A 15,136-nucleotide genomic window follows, 5' to 3' on the forward strand; every position below is an offset into this window, starting at 1 on the left:
CAGTGTGTGTGTGTGTGTGTGTGTGTGTGTGTGTGTGTGTGTGTGTGTGTGTGTGTGTGTGTGTGTGTGTGTGTGTGTGTGTGTGTGTGTGTGTGTGTGTGTGTGTGTGTGTAGGGCTACTGTAAAGGAGCAGATGGTTGCTGAAATGAGCATCACATTCCAGAAAGAGCATGACGACAGACAGCAGATCTTCAATCAACGCAAAGTGCAGCTATACCACACACACTTTGGTCATGAACACTCAGAATCCGTTGGGCAACATTCTGCACAGACAGTAATTGGATGCATTAACACATTTTTCTCTTGATGCAGTGATTGGTGATTTCTACTGAGGCAACTGATGAGTGTTGTTAATAGGCTAAGCATACAATAACAATGCATGATCTTCTAGGAAACATTATGTTTCTGTTCTATTTGATTGATTCTACTCTATGAATCTATTTGAAAAGTTAAATACTCATGATCAATTGAAATACTGTGAGATTTGGCTATCAAAGACCTTCACGCACATACATATAACAATAACATAACACCATCAATGCAACCCCCCAAATGAGGATTTCGTTCTTCTCCCAGGTCATCGGCTCTTTAAACACTTTCAGTGTTCTCCTTTTGAAAAGGACCGGTGATGATAAAAACAGCTGAAAAGTAACGAATCCCGTGCTGCATTGGTCTCACAGTCATTCATACAACAACAGATAAGGATGAGCACATTTTTCTTTTGTTGTGTAAATAATCCCTGTTGTCACGCGGGGCTGTCACAATAACTGAGCCAGTAGGTCTACTGCTGGGGGAGCAGCCCTCACATCGCGTGCATCCCACGCAATTGAGGAGGCCTAAAAATGAACACCCCAACAGTAATAGGAGAACCCTCGTGTTCCCTCATTGCCTAAAGATACGCTGCCACACAAAACAAATCGTTCGCAGCAGCATGAGTGAAATATTAGCTGAGAAGCTTTTTAGTGCCCACATCAAGAAGTGTCATCTAGAAACCAAAGACACCGCCCCCCCATATGAGGATATTGTTCTTCTCCGGGGCCATCGGGTCTTTAAACATTACTTTCAATGTGCAGTTGTTACAATGTTTCAGAAAAAGATTACCTTCCAAATAGTTGACGCACAGACGGTCGACGCAAACAATGTTCTATCAACACCTGAAGTAGGCTATATCCCGTGTGTTGCTCGACCGTTCTATTCGATCTTGGTCTCCGCTTTCGTTATCCGCTCTGGCTGTGAGAGAATGAGACAACCGGACCGCCTCTGAGCGCGCGCTCTCCTTTTTTTCTTACACAGTGGGTACACGAGTACGCGCAACCAAGTGTGTGTATATTGCGCTGTTCTAATGGGGTAACAAGCATTGGCTGTAGAGGAATAACGGTAAAACCTAACAATATATCATGAATAGGTTACTGTCCTTTTGCTATATTAGGGCATTTTTCCGTCTACTTTTTCTGTATTTGCAAAGTTCAAGAAAAGTACACATTACCATCATCTTCAAATCAGACAAGCTGCAGCACCCCCTGAAAAACCTCAATTAAAAAAATATTCTCACAAAAGTAGTGCGCTGAGCTTTTATTAGTACTGTTTTAGCGGACCGATATAAGGCGAACATATTTTTAGCACCCCCGCCTGAAAACGCAAAAAAAACAAAAAAAATATGCAGCACCCAAACTACTCCATGCGGCTATGCATACAAGCATACAAGCATATTGAAAATATTATTTTTCACAGTGAAAAGGTTTCAAATACATTACTCACAAAAAAAACTGAGAAAAAAACGGACAATCTCTTCCATACTCAGAAATTCACCGAGCGTGGCGGAACCAAAGTTATGGGAACGATGTCTCCTCACGCGGTGTATAAACTATGAAACTACTTCCTCTCTATCGCAACATGCGCCATTGAAAATCAACGTAGGCCAAGTTTTATGGCATTCATTGTTCAAGTCCGTCTTATTTCTGTAATTTGTGGTTAAGGAAATAACAATGGAGACGATTTTAGAACAACAACGTCGCTACCATGAGGAGAAGGAAAGGCTGTTGGATGCCAAAACAAAGGAAATGATGCATAAGAAAACCACGGTATGTGTTGCATCAATGATAATGCTATTTAATGCTAATGAAGACGTTAATTGATCCAAAGTCAAAGCAAATCAATGTTAGAGCATTAAACAAATTCATATGAGCTAACGTTATTGATGAGGATAGTAGCTTGTGTGTTATTATTTTGTTTATTTGTGGTCGACTATTTTGTTTATTTGTGGTCAACTAACAATTGTATCAGTTACAATTTAGCTGGCAACAATTGTATTGTCAGCCAGCTAACGTTAGTTGCATTAGCTATTTGGCTAACTTGCTATCCAACTAGCTAACGCTAGTAGTGCTAACTAGTAAATACAACCCAATGGGATGGAGTTTGGTCCCGTTTCTGTCTCTGCCAGCTAACTAATATTTATGCATGTTTCTTCTCAAACAGTTACGCGAACAAATAAACTCAGACCATCGAACAAGAGCAATGTTGGATGTGAGTATTCTGTGATATTGAAACATCACAAGTTGCACCTGTATTTTCATATTAACTTGTCTTCTGGCTAACAGTTAGCATACTTATTTACCTTGCCAAGGCCATGAATGATATGACAGTTTTTTTTAAATGACAAGCTTCGTCGTCCTTTCAGAGATACATGGACGTGAGTTCAACTGTCAGGGAAGCATATGAAGACAAAGATGGGTAAGTGTGTGTGTAATGTTTCAAGCTCTCATGCATGATTAGCCTTGCTATGTGGAGTAAATCAGAGGTGTAATATTGTTGTGTTCTCTTTCTACAGTATGAGGAAGGATGAACTGAATGCCATATCAGGACCAAATGAGTTTGCAGAGTTCTACAACAGACTTAAACAGATCAAGGAGTTCCACAGGAAGCATCCTAATGAGGTAATTTTGTCAGCTGCTTCCTGTCTGTCCTATCTATAAACTGAAGAAGTCATGCCAGAAGTATATCTTCTCTGTTGAGAAGGTTCTCAAAACTACAATATGTAGTTCTAGACACAGATCTGCCATTGTTTTGGTAAAGAGCTGAGGCAATGGGGCAGGAGAAATGTAACCACTCTCAAATTCATAGAGTTTAGACTGACCATCCATGATATCAAGTATAGTTTGAAATATATTTTGAGGCTATTAGGGCATAACATGTACATTTTGGTAAACCAGTCACAGTAGCAGGTAGATTTAAAAATCTAGCAGCCACTTAGATTATTTACCAACCAAAATATGTTTTTCCTGCTGCAATTACACCAACAAAACAACAAAAATTGATAAGCATACTTTGTAATGTTTCTAAAACAATAAATGTATTACTAGTAAGAAGTAATTTGGTACACACAAACAGAATACAGGCACTTATCCTCTCCCGCCTGGACTACTGCAACTTGCTGTTGGCCCGGGCTCGCCGCTTGTGCCATCAAACCCATGCAACTTATCCAGAATGCTGCAGCCCGCATGGTTTTCAACCTTCCCAACTTCTCTGTCACCCCCCTCCACACACTCCACTGGATTCCGGTCGAAGCTCGCATCCACTACAAAACCATGGTGCTAACCTACGGAACAGCAAGAGGAACTGTCCCTCCCGACCTTCAGGCTATGCGCAAACCCTACACCTCAACCCAAGCAGTCCTTTCTGCCACCTCAGGTCTCTTGGCCCTCCCAACCCTACGGGAGGGCATCACCCACTAAGCGAAGTCCATGCTCTTCTCTGTCCTGGCACCTCAATGGTGGAACCAGCTTCCCCCTGAAACTAGGACAGCAGAGTCCCTGCCCATCTTCTGAAAACATCTGAAACCCTACCTCTTCAAACAGTATCTTAAATAGTCCCCCTCAACAACTAAAAATTAAATGTGAACCAGCACTTTCACTTGACACCCCTCCCCCTTTCTAGCTCTGACTCTACGGATAGCTGCATTATTGAGGAAAAATGTACTTTCTCTGCCTGTGATATGTGGTTGTCCCACCTAGCTATCTTAAGAAGAATGCACTAGCTTTAAGTCGCTCTGGATAAGAGCGTCTGATAAATGACTAAATTGTAAACAATGTACATTGTTTAATTACATGTTTTAAATAAAAATATCACGAGACATGTTCACCCGCCCATTTAAGGGCAGGAGGTTACAGTGGTAATGTGACTCGAGTCATGTTTGCATGTGAGATTGGGTGACTTTTACTTGAGTCATTTTCTATTAAGGTATCTTTACTTTTACTCAAGTATGACAATTGGGTACTTTTTCCACCACTGGTAGTAGAAGCGTTGTCTTCTCTTCTCTAGCAGTAGAAAAACCTAGTTTGTGGACTAAACAATGTAAATAGCCAAGAAACACAAAGACAAAGTCTCACTTCAGTAGATGTTGGTTTCAAGTAAATTAAACCAACTTTTATGCCTGTGCGCAGCGCTTCTAAAAAAATAGTTTTTATCACTCGGCTCGTCACTTGAGCACAGCTCCCAGCCAGGCAGTGTTGCAGCGCGGGGTGGATTAGGCTATACAGGGTTATTTGACTGTGTTTTAATTTACCAGCTATGAAGTGAAATGGAAGAAATATTTTAAACAGCTACTCCTGCATTTATTTTACTGTGAATGTGATCATACTTGGCTATTTTTAGTCAAGTGCAAGTGATATGCTTGCACTGTGGAGCCAATGTGGCGGGTGAAATGGACACCCGCCAATGCCAAAACCTATCCACTTTTGGCGGGTGTTAATTTTAGGCCCTGGAGGTTGTACTCTACAGTGTTTGTTTACAAACAATGGAGTAAAACGAGCTTATATTTTGGCTTCTGGTGGGGTATGACAGTTAAACTAAGCGCATGAGGCATTTTTAAGTTATTCTTCAAGAACCAATGGGGTTATGTAATTAATTTATATGTCCAATAGATACACCATCGCAGATTTCCCCTTTAAATTACTATTATAATTCTATATGTCTATGGATTCTGTATGTAATTCTACAGTTCCACGTGCATGAAAGGAAAAAGGTCCTCGTGTTATTGCATGTTCCACAATAAATGTCTTAAACCAAATCTTGAACAAAAGTTTGGGTCAACCAATTTTCATCCGGGTTTATCATGTCTCCTGCTGTGGCTAAATCTGTATGTTATTGTTGTTTCAGATATGTGTGCCCATGTCCATGGAGTTTGACGAGCTGGTCAAGGCTAGAGAGAACCCAACTGAAGAAACACAGAGTGAGCGTATACACTATGGTGACGGTATCCATGTCGGACTCTTAGTGTAGGTATTAATGTAACGATTTATGTGGTCTTTCCCCAGACATGGTGGAATTCAGTGATGAGGAGGCCTATGGACGCTACCTGGATCTCCATGACTGCTATCGGAAGTTTGTCAACCTAAAAGGGGCCGAGGTAAGGTGCCCACTCTCCATATCCACCACAATCTTCATAGTGTATTGTAAAACTATACTAAATCCTTCTGGCCTCTCTGTTTCAGAAACTGGAGTACATCAGCTACCTGTCCTCATTTGACCAGCTGTTTGATATCTCCAAAGACAGAAAGAACGCTGAATACAAAAAGTATACATAGCTAACTGTTTTTATCATGCAGATCTTTTCTTTGCGAATGTACTATACTAAACACAACATGCAACAATTTCACTGATTTTACTGAGTTACATTTCATGTAAGGAAATCGGTAAATTGAAATAAATTAATTAGGCCTTAATCTATGGATTTCACATGACTGGGAATACAGATATGCCTCTTGGTCACATATATATATATTAAATATATATATATTTAAAGTAGGGGTGTGGATCAGAAAACCACTCAGTATCTGGTATGACCACCATTTGCCTCATGCAGTGTGACACTTCTCCTTCCCATAGAGTTGATCAGGGTGTTGATTGTGGAATGTTGTCCCACTCCTCTTCAATGGCTGTGCGAAGTTGCTGGATATTTGCGGGAACTGGAACACGCTGTTGTACACGTAAATCCAGAGCATCCCAAACATGCTCAATAAGTGACATGTCTGGTGAGTATGCAGGCCATGGAAGAACTGGGACCTTTTCAGCTTATAGGAATTATGTACCGATCCTTGCGACATGGGGCTCGTGCATTATCATGCTGAAACATGAGGTGATGGTGGCAGATGAATGGCACAACAATGGGCCTCTGGATCTTGCCATGGTATCTCTGTGTATTTAAATTGCCATTGATAAAATGGAATTGTGTTTGTTGTCCGTAGCTTATGCCTGCCCATACATACCACCACCATGGAGCACTCAGTTCACAACGTTGATATCAGCAAACCGCTTGCCCACACGACGCAATACAAGCTGTCTGCCATCTGCCCAGTACAGTTGAAACCAGGATTTATCAATGAAGAACACTTCTCCAGTGTGCCAGTGGCCATCGAAGGTGAGCGTTTGCACACTGAAGTCGGTTACGACGCTGAACTGCAGTCATGTGAAGATCCTGGTGAGGATGACGAGGACACAGATGAGCTTCCCTGACAGTTTGTGCAGAAATTCTTCAGGTGTACAAACTTGGTTTCATCAGCTGTTCAGGTGGTTTGTCTCAGACCATCTCATAGGTGAAGATGCTGGATGTGGAGGTCCTGGGCTGGCACGGTTGGGTTAAATGACAGTGGAGGTGGCTTATGGTCGAGAAATTAACATTTAATTGTCTGGCAACAGTTCTGGTGGCCATTCCTGCAGTCAGCATGCCAATTGCACGCTCCTTCAACTTGACACATCTGTGGTGTTGTGTGACACAACGTTTTTAGTGGCCTTTTATTGTCCCAGCACAAGGCGCACCTGTGTAATAATCATGCTGTTTAATCAGCTTCATGATATGTCACACTTATCAGGTGGATGGATTATCTTGGCAAAGGAAAAATGCTCACTAACAGGGATGTAATCAAATTTGTGCACAACGAGTGAAATATGCTTTTTGTGCGTCTGGAACATTTCTGGGATCTGTTATTTCAGCTCATGAAACATGGAACCAACACTTGACGTTGTATTCATATTTTTGTTCAGTATAAATGTTATTCCTATATAATTGTAGTACCTTTTGAATTTGTTTGTTTTTCCATCAGGTTGTGTGACACCTGTGTTATGTTATAACAGGTACTTAGAGATGCTACTGGAGTACCTTCAGGACTATACAGAGAGAGTCAAACCTCTGCTTGACCAGAATGATCTCTACGGCAAGATCCTGGGAGAGTTTGAGAAGAAGTGGGAGATGGGGACCTTCCCTGGCTGGCCAGTGAGTGTCCAAGATGGGGAGGACGTCTACTATAGCGACAGTAGTGTGATGGTCTAGATGGGTGTTTTTTATTATTATTATTTTTTAAATTCTCTTATAGAAAGAGACGAGCAGTGCTCTGACCCATGCAGGAGCCCACCTGGACCTTTCTGCTTTCTCCTCTTGGGAGGAGTTGGCTTCCCTTGGTCTGGACAGGTTGAAGTCTGCCCTTATGGCCCTGGGCCTGAAATGTGGAGGGTAAGCAATTAACATGCTCTTTTGTGGCTGGGCGGTCGTCTATGGACATGCAATCAATCTGGAATATAATAATAACAGTATTGTAATTGCAACAGTAACTGGAATAATGTAATATCAAATTTATCTGTACACTATGAGTATATGTAGACGGTGTAATGATTAGGGCTGTTGAGACCGTATTACCGCCACCCTGCTGGTCACGAAGGCAGTCAAAGTGCATGTTTAAAAAAAAAAAATTAAATACATGTTTTATTTTTTTTATTTGTATTTTTTTATTATTATTTTTTTTTTACCCCTTTTTCTCCCTAATTTCGTGGTATCCAATTGTTGTAGTAGCTACTATCTTGTCTCATCGCTACAACTCCCGTACGGGCTCGGGAGAGACGAAGGTTGAAAGTCATGCGTCCTCCGATACACAACCCAACCAAGCCGCACTGCTTCTTAACACAGCGCACATCCAACCCGGAAGCCAGCCGCACCAATGCGCCGGAGGAAACACCGTGCACCCGTCCACCTTGGTTAGCGTACACTGCGCCCAGCCCGCCACAGGAGTCGCTGGTGCGCGATGAGACAAAGACACCCCTACCGACCAAACCCTCCCTAACCCGGGCGACGCTAGGCCAATTGTGCGTCGCCCCACGGACCTCCCGGTCGCGGCCGGTTACGACAGAGCCTGGGCGCGAACCCAGGGACTCTGATGGCACAGCTGGCGCTGCAGTACAGCGCCAGCCAGCCACTGCGCCACCCGGGAGGCCCGAAACATGTTTTATTTGACCTTTTATTAAACTAGGCAAGTCAGTTAAGAACAAATTCTTGTTTTCAATGACGGCCTAGGAACACTCTAGGGTACGTGGGACGGTAGCGGTCCACCTCGTCAACAGCCAGTGAAACTGCAGGGCGCCAAATTCAAAACAACAGAAATCCCATAATTAAAATTCCTCAAACATACATGTATTTTACACCATTTTTAAAGATACACTTGTTGTAAATCCAGCCACAGTGTTGATTTCAAAAAGGCTTTACGACGAAAGCAAACCAAACGATTGTTAGGTCAGAGCCAAGTCACGGAAAAACCCAGCCATTTTTCCAGCCAAAGAGAGGAGTCACAAAAAGCAGAAATAGAGAAAATGAATCACTAACCTTTGATCTTCATCAGATGACACTCATAACTCATATGTTACACAATACATGTATGTTTTGTTTGGTAAAGTGCATATTTATATCCAAAAATCAGAGTTTACATTGGCGCGTTACGTTCAGTAATGTTTTGCTTTCAAAACATCCAGTGATTTTGCAGAGTCACATGAATTTACAGAAATACTCATAATAAACATTGATAAAAGATACAAGTGTTATTCACAGAATTAAAGAGACTTCTACTTAATGCAACCACTGTGTCAGAGACCAAAACAACCCAAACAGATATCCGCCATGTTGTGTAGTCAACAGAAGTCAGAAGTAGCATTAGAAGTATTCCCTTTGATCTTCATCAGAATGCACTACCAGGAATCCCAGTTCCACAGTAAATGTTTTATTTGTTTGATAATGTCCATAATTTATGTCCAAATACCTCATTGTTTTTTGCGCGTTCAGTACACAATCCAAACTCACGACGTGCAATCACTAGGAGAAGACAAGAAGTTCCGCTACAGTCCGTAGAAACATGTCAAACGAAGTATAGAATCAATCTTTAGGATGTTTTTAACATAAATCTTAAATAATGTTCCAACCGGAGATTACCTTTGTCTTCAGAATTGCAATGGAACAGAGCTCGCGTGAGACTGAGCTCGTGGCTCTCTGCAGACCTCTGACTCATTCCCCTCTCATTTGCCCCCACTTCACAGTAGAAGCATCAAACAAGGTTCTAAAGACTGGTGACATCTAGTGGAAGCCTTGGGAAGTGCAATATGACCCCATAGACACTGTGTATTCGATAGGCCAAGAGTTGAATAACTACAAACCTCAGATTTCCCACTTCCTGGTTGGATTTTTTTATTGGGTTTTTGCCTGTCATATTAGTTCTGTTATACTCAGACATCATTCAAACAGTTTTAGAAACTTCAGAGTGTTTTCTATCCAAATCTACTAATTATATGCATATTCTAGCTTTTATGGCTGAGTAGCAGGCATTTTCATTTGGGAATGCTTTTCATCCAAAATTCCCAATGCTGCCCCCTACCCTAGAGAAGTTAACTGTCTTGTTGAGGGGCAGAACAACAGATTTTTACCTTGTCAGCTCGGGGATTCGATCTTGCTACCTTTCGGTGACTAGTCCAACACTCTAATAAATAGTTTAACATTTTAAGCTAAATCGTTCTGATCTGTTACGTCAGCCACATTTGCGTAAAAAAGTTTGATGTTAGTGGTTGTATTAATTTGATCTCTCACATCCCACAACTGTCCGACTATGTTTGGAATATTTATTTCTCGCACCGAATAGGTCAACTTTAGTACTATAGGGGATAGTAGATTGACATAAGCTAGTGCTTTTGCTGTTTGTTAGGGAAAGGGGGATACCTAGTCGGTTGTACAACTGTAATGTGTCTTCTGCATTTAACCCAATCCCTCTGAATCAGAGAGGTGCGCAGGGCTTCCTTAATCGACATCCACGTCTTTGACGCCCGGGGAACAGTGGGTTAACCTTCTTGCTCAGAGTCAGAACGACTCGTCAGCTCAGGGATTAGATCCAGCAACCTTTCTGTTACTGGCACAACGCTTTAACCACTAGGCTGCTGTCAGGCCTACTCATCTTGTTGGCTCAGGAAAAGTAAATGTGGACATTTCTTCTAATATCTTCAACTTGCGCCTCGGAATTGCGTCTTCACTTGTAGCCTGTGAGAAAGACCAGAACACGTGAGTGAGAGGTGCTTCGGAGCAGGCAGCACTAGGCATGTAATATTTTAGAGTGCATTATGGCCACGCAAAGGGGATGCTGCCGGGAAATTCAACGCATTATCAAGTGCTTCTCAAATTGTGAATGAGACTGACCGTGTGTACAGCCTGTGCAAAAAACAAAGCAGAGCTCATGCCTTTTTCTTTTCATTATGCAGCCTTACAATTTATTACAAATCTAAACATATAGCCCAGCGTTTGTAGAACAATTAAAGTTATATTAATAACTTTACATTGAGCATATAGGAGTACCTATTTTTGTTAACCGCTCAACACAGAATAGCCAGCCGCATGTGCTCACTCCCTCAAATCGTTCAGAGAAAATATCCTTTCTATTTTATTCAGCTTTCTTAAATTGTATTCTTCATACTATAAAATGCCACAGAATTCTAAGCAAATCTTGTCTGCTCAATGAACTAGTGTAGCCCACAGCCATTTGGCATAGCCAGATCAGGACCTAACATAAGGACAACTCAGGGTATGCTGCTATTTTCTTCTGAAATAGACTGCTTTTGCTTCATTATGTTTCTTTAGACCGATCTAAAATAAGTAATGGATTTATTGTGAAGGTATAGGCTATATTACATGGATTTAGTAGACTTTTAAAATGTAGATGTTCCAAAGGTCCGCATCAGTGGCTTGTAGGCTGTGTGTGGAAGCCAGAAGATGCTGAATGTGTTTGTTAATTAACGGTCAATTACCGTGAGACAGACAGACAGTTATTTGATTGACAATCACTGGCTGATGAAATTTCGTGACCGCCACAGCCCTAGTAATGACGAATTTAATATCGGATTGGGTGTGTCAGATGAAAGGTTGCTAAATGGGTGTATGTGTCTAAATGTGTGTGACCCCACAGAACCCTGGAGGAGAGAGCCCAGAGGCTGTTTAGCACCAAAGGCAAATCTCTGGAATCTCTGGATCCCTCCCTATTCGCCAAGAACCCCAAGTCCAAAGGACCCAAGAAGTATGTGATCGTCAGTTAAACATTTACATGGTTGTGTTTTTCTGCACCTGGTGGCATGATGTAGCCCTGTTATTGACCAATCTAATCTCTCTGCAGAGACACGGAGCGTAACAAAGAAATCGCCTTCCTGGAGTCTCAGATTTATGAGTATGTGGAAATCCTGGGGGTATGTAAAAGCTGCCAAGGATGATGACTCTTATATATTTTCACCATCGTATTTAATCTATGTCAGTAGTTGTGAGGACGACTTTTGAAATGGGCCTTTATAAAATGGTTAGTTCCGGCCATTCTATAGGTGTGTGTTACTCCCAATAATCCACACAAACACCTGTTCACAGTTCCATCTGATTGTCTATGGCACTGTAGGAGCAGAGGCAGCTGACTCATGAGAACGTGCAGAGGAAGCAGGCCCGGACAGGAGAGGAGAGAGAGGATGAAGAAGAGGAGCAGCTCAGTGAGAGTGAGAGTGAAGATGAGGACAACGAGATCATCTACAACCCCAAGAACCTACCTCTCGGCTGGGATGGAAAGGTCAGGACCTCCTTCCATACATCAGACCTGTGTACTAGCTGTGAAAAAGTTCTGCAATGGCAATCAAATAAAAGAGGTATTATTTATTCAGACTTTATTGTACAGCGGTTGCATGCCACCACGCTAACCTTGTTTATCTGTTCTAGCCCATTCCATACTGGCTGTATAAACTCCATGGGCTGAACATCAACTATAACTGTGAGATCTGTGGAAACTACACATACAGGGGACCCAAGGCCTTCCAGAGGCACTTTGCAGTATGTTCAAATTTCTCATAATTATTAGCTTATGTCATTACAATATCATACTGGGTTATTACATTGTTATATCAATGTCCTCCTTTCATTTTCTAATGTGCATAATGAGTGAAACTGAAGAGGATTCGATTTTAGAAAGTGTACTAATTCTGTTCTCCGCTAACATTGTTGCTAGCTAATATGTTGTCTTGCCCACCCCCCAGGAGTGGCGTCACGCCCATGGCATGCGCTGCCTGGGAATCCCCAACACTGCTCACTTTGCCAACGTCACCCAGATCGAGGACGCTGTCTCTCGTAAGTAGTTCTGTTAAAGCCCAGATAGAGGCTGAGGCAGATGACAAGTGAAAATAATGAGTATTGTTATTTGGCTTGAATAGAATCATGTTAGAGAAAAAAAGTGTTACCAGACCAATAAATATTGGTCAGTGTAGTTGTGCATCCAGATTGCCCTCGCAAAAAAGTTTCTGACCGCAAAGGTCTTTACTGGTTAAATAAATCCCGAGTGGCGCAGTGGTCTGAGGCACTGCAGTGCTTGAGGCATCACTAAAGACCCGGGTTCGTCACGGCCGGCCGTGACCGGGAGGCGACACACAATTGGCCCAGCGTCGTCTGGGTTAGGGGAGGGTTTGGCCGGATGGGATTTCCTTGTCCAATTGCGCACTTGTAACTTCCTGTGGCCATCCTGGCACCTGCAAGCTGGCTTCCGGGTTAAGCTGGCTTCCGGGTTAAGCTGGCTTCCGGGTTAAGCTGGCTTCCGGGTCTGTACGGGAATTGCAGAGATGGGATAAGACTAACTACCAATTAGATATCATGAAATTGGGGGGGGGGGGGGGGGGGGGGTAAAAAATAACAAGACTGGTCTTTCAGTCCATGTACTGGATCATGATGGATGATAATACTAATATGTATTTTTAACCCAGTGTGGTCAAAGCTGAAGTCCCAGAAGTCATCAGAGCGTTGGCAACCGGATACAGAGGAGGAGTATGAGGACTCCAGTGGAAACGTGGTCAACAAGAAGACCTACGAGGATCTGAAGAGACAGGGTCTGCTGTAGAGCGTTGAGACGCGCAACGTGATGCCCACAGAAAAATGTCTTTATTTGACCACCTAATCTGTTGTACCTTAAACTGTAACTTGTAATGTTGTTTTTAGTAATTCCTCCCTTTGACAACCTTTTTGAAATGAAACAGCCATTGATTTTAATAATAAATTTGAGTACCATTTGTCACCATTGTTGTTTGAGTTGTTATTTCTAGTAGAAAGCAATTGTAATGTCTTATCAAGTTGCTTAGGGCGAGGGTATTCAACTCTTTAAGAGGTCCAGAGCTTGCTGGTTTTCTGTTCAACTTGATATTTAATTGCACCCACCTGGTGTCCCAGGTCTAAATCAGTTCCTGATTAGAGGGGAACAATGAAAAAATGCTTTGAAGTTCAGAGTTGAGTTTGAGGGGCTGAACGACTGCCTCTTCCCTTGTGATTAAACATTTTTGGGATAAATGTACCTCTTCTACATCCAATGGTGCTTTGACAGGACCCATGGTTTGTAAGAATCCTTGCCTTGTCACATGGACAATCTCTTTTTAAGGGAGTGTAGTAGTGGAAGAGAGAGGGGTCTACCTATATCTTTACACTTGCTCATTGATTCCTCTTTTCCTGGTATGGAAAATGTAATTTCTCATACATTTATTAAAATATTTAAGGCTTGCTTAGCTGTCTTTTTGGCATTAAACAGAAGACTTGTACTATATTTGAGTGAGTTAATTAGTCAATATTCTTGTAACATGCCTTGCAGTGACATGCAAATTGTCTTACAGGATCAGTTTGACAATGTAAGATTACAGTTGAGGGAAGAAAGATGCCTGAATATTACTAAAAAAGTTGATCTGATGAATTTGGTCTGTTTAATTGAAATATACACCATCTGACAGTCAAATAGTGATACTGTATAGAAACATGTATTAAGCAGAGATATGGACATAGTATTTCATTGTTTACCAATCTAGTTGGGCACTAATTCACATAACCACATTATCAGTCTCCAGGCTGCACCCATTAAAGGCTGCCTCTCGTTTAAAGAGAACTAGGAGCTAAGCCTTTCCTTGGCTGATGGTTTGAGATGGCAGTTCTGGCTCTTGATCTCGGCTGTGTCCTGAGGGCATCCTAAAACAACTACAGTGTGTTCTACAAGTGCTCCTGGACCCTAGGGACAACACTCACGAGATGCGTTTGTGTTTATCTCTCATTGAGGAATACTGAGCTCACCAAAATAATGCCCATGCCATCACATGACAGAATCTGAAACCTTCATTAATTAACACCTTTGCTAGCATGAGTGCCAGATCTGTTTGTACTGTGACTCAGGCTACACTTTTGCAGTCGAATTCCCCGCACGTTATTATTTAGTGCTTTTGAATGTAACTATTAGGAAAACTGTGGGAGATGGAGACCAACTTCCACAAATGACCCCAAACCAACCAACCCACCACAACCATGAGCAAACTATCTCATATACACAACCAGGTCAAAGACTGAGAACAGCCAAACCATTCACACCACCATGGTTCCACCAGGAAGAGACTTCTACAATACAGAACGTAAAAAAGTATTCCCTACAGCTCAGACTGGGGGATAACACACCAAAACTTAAGATTTCATCACGAACATCTCTACACTTAAGATTGAGAGAAACAATACAGAAAAAGATAGAATGAAAGTCACCCCTTCTTTGGGGCTCCCGAGTGGTGCAGCAGTCTAAGGCACTGCATCTCAGTGCTAGAGGTGTCACTACAGACACCCTGGTTCAAATCCAGGTTATCACAACCAGCCGTGATTGGGAATCCCTCAATTGGCCCAGCGTCGTCCGGGTTTGGCCGGTGTAGGCCGTCATTGTAAATAAGAATTGGTTCTTAACTGACTTGCCTAGTTACATTAAAAAAATAAAAAATACATCATTCAAGAATGAGATAGTGAACTATAGTGAGGATG

At 42.1% G+C, this 15,136-nt stretch overlaps 2 protein-coding genes across 2 annotated transcripts in view; one reads left to right on the forward strand and one right to left on the reverse strand.

Annotated features, from left to right (window-relative positions):
* The window catches only part of LOC139392418 (ubiquitin-conjugating enzyme E2 E2-like), a 90,649-nt gene extending 89,347 nt beyond the window's left edge, over window positions 1–1,302 (reverse strand). The window contains exon 1 of the mRNA XM_071140393.1: window positions 1,102–1,302. The gene's annotated coding sequence lies outside the window, so the exon portion shown is untranslated. The remainder of the gene's footprint in view (window positions 1–1,101) is intronic.
* A 491-nt stretch (window positions 1,303–1,793) lies between these two features.
* On the forward strand, window positions 1,794–13,379 carry LOC139392419 (splicing factor 3A subunit 3-like). Its single transcript, XM_071140394.1, has 15 exons — window positions 1,794–2,081; window positions 2,476–2,523; window positions 2,678–2,730; window positions 2,828–2,933; window positions 5,155–5,227; window positions 5,313–5,404; window positions 5,490–5,572; window positions 7,129–7,267; window positions 7,368–7,504; window positions 11,256–11,363; window positions 11,460–11,529; window positions 11,730–11,894; window positions 12,041–12,151; window positions 12,355–12,445; window positions 13,072–13,379. The coding sequence occupies exons 1-15, from the start codon at window positions 1,986–1,988 to the stop codon at window positions 13,203–13,205; spliced, it is 1,506 nt and encodes a 501-aa protein (XP_070996495.1). The 5' UTR covers window positions 1,794–1,985; the 3' UTR covers window positions 13,206–13,379.
* Window positions 13,380–15,136: the final 1,757 nt, after the last annotated feature.

This window comes from Oncorhynchus clarkii, chromosome 32 (genome assembly GCF_045791955.1).
Source record: "Oncorhynchus clarkii lewisi isolate Uvic-CL-2024 chromosome 32, UVic_Ocla_1.0, whole genome shotgun sequence".
In the NCBI taxonomy this organism is placed as follows: Eukaryota; Metazoa; Chordata; class Actinopteri; order Salmoniformes; family Salmonidae; genus Oncorhynchus; species Oncorhynchus clarkii.

Excerpts from the sequence above, each read along its gene's own strand:
- LOC139392419 (XM_071140394.1), top strand. The coding sequence starts at position 1,986 with ATGGAGACGATTTTAGAACAACAACGTCGCTACCATGAGGAGAAGGAA. Across the intron at positions 2,934-5,154 it reads ACAGGAAGCATCCTAATGAG|ATATGTGTGCCCATGTCCAT; the intron begins GTAATTTTGTCA and ends TTGTTGTTTCAG. Across the intron at positions 5,405-5,489 it reads TCAACCTAAAAGGGGCCGAG|AAACTGGAGTACATCAGCTA; the intron begins GTAAGGTGCCCA and ends TCTCTGTTTCAG.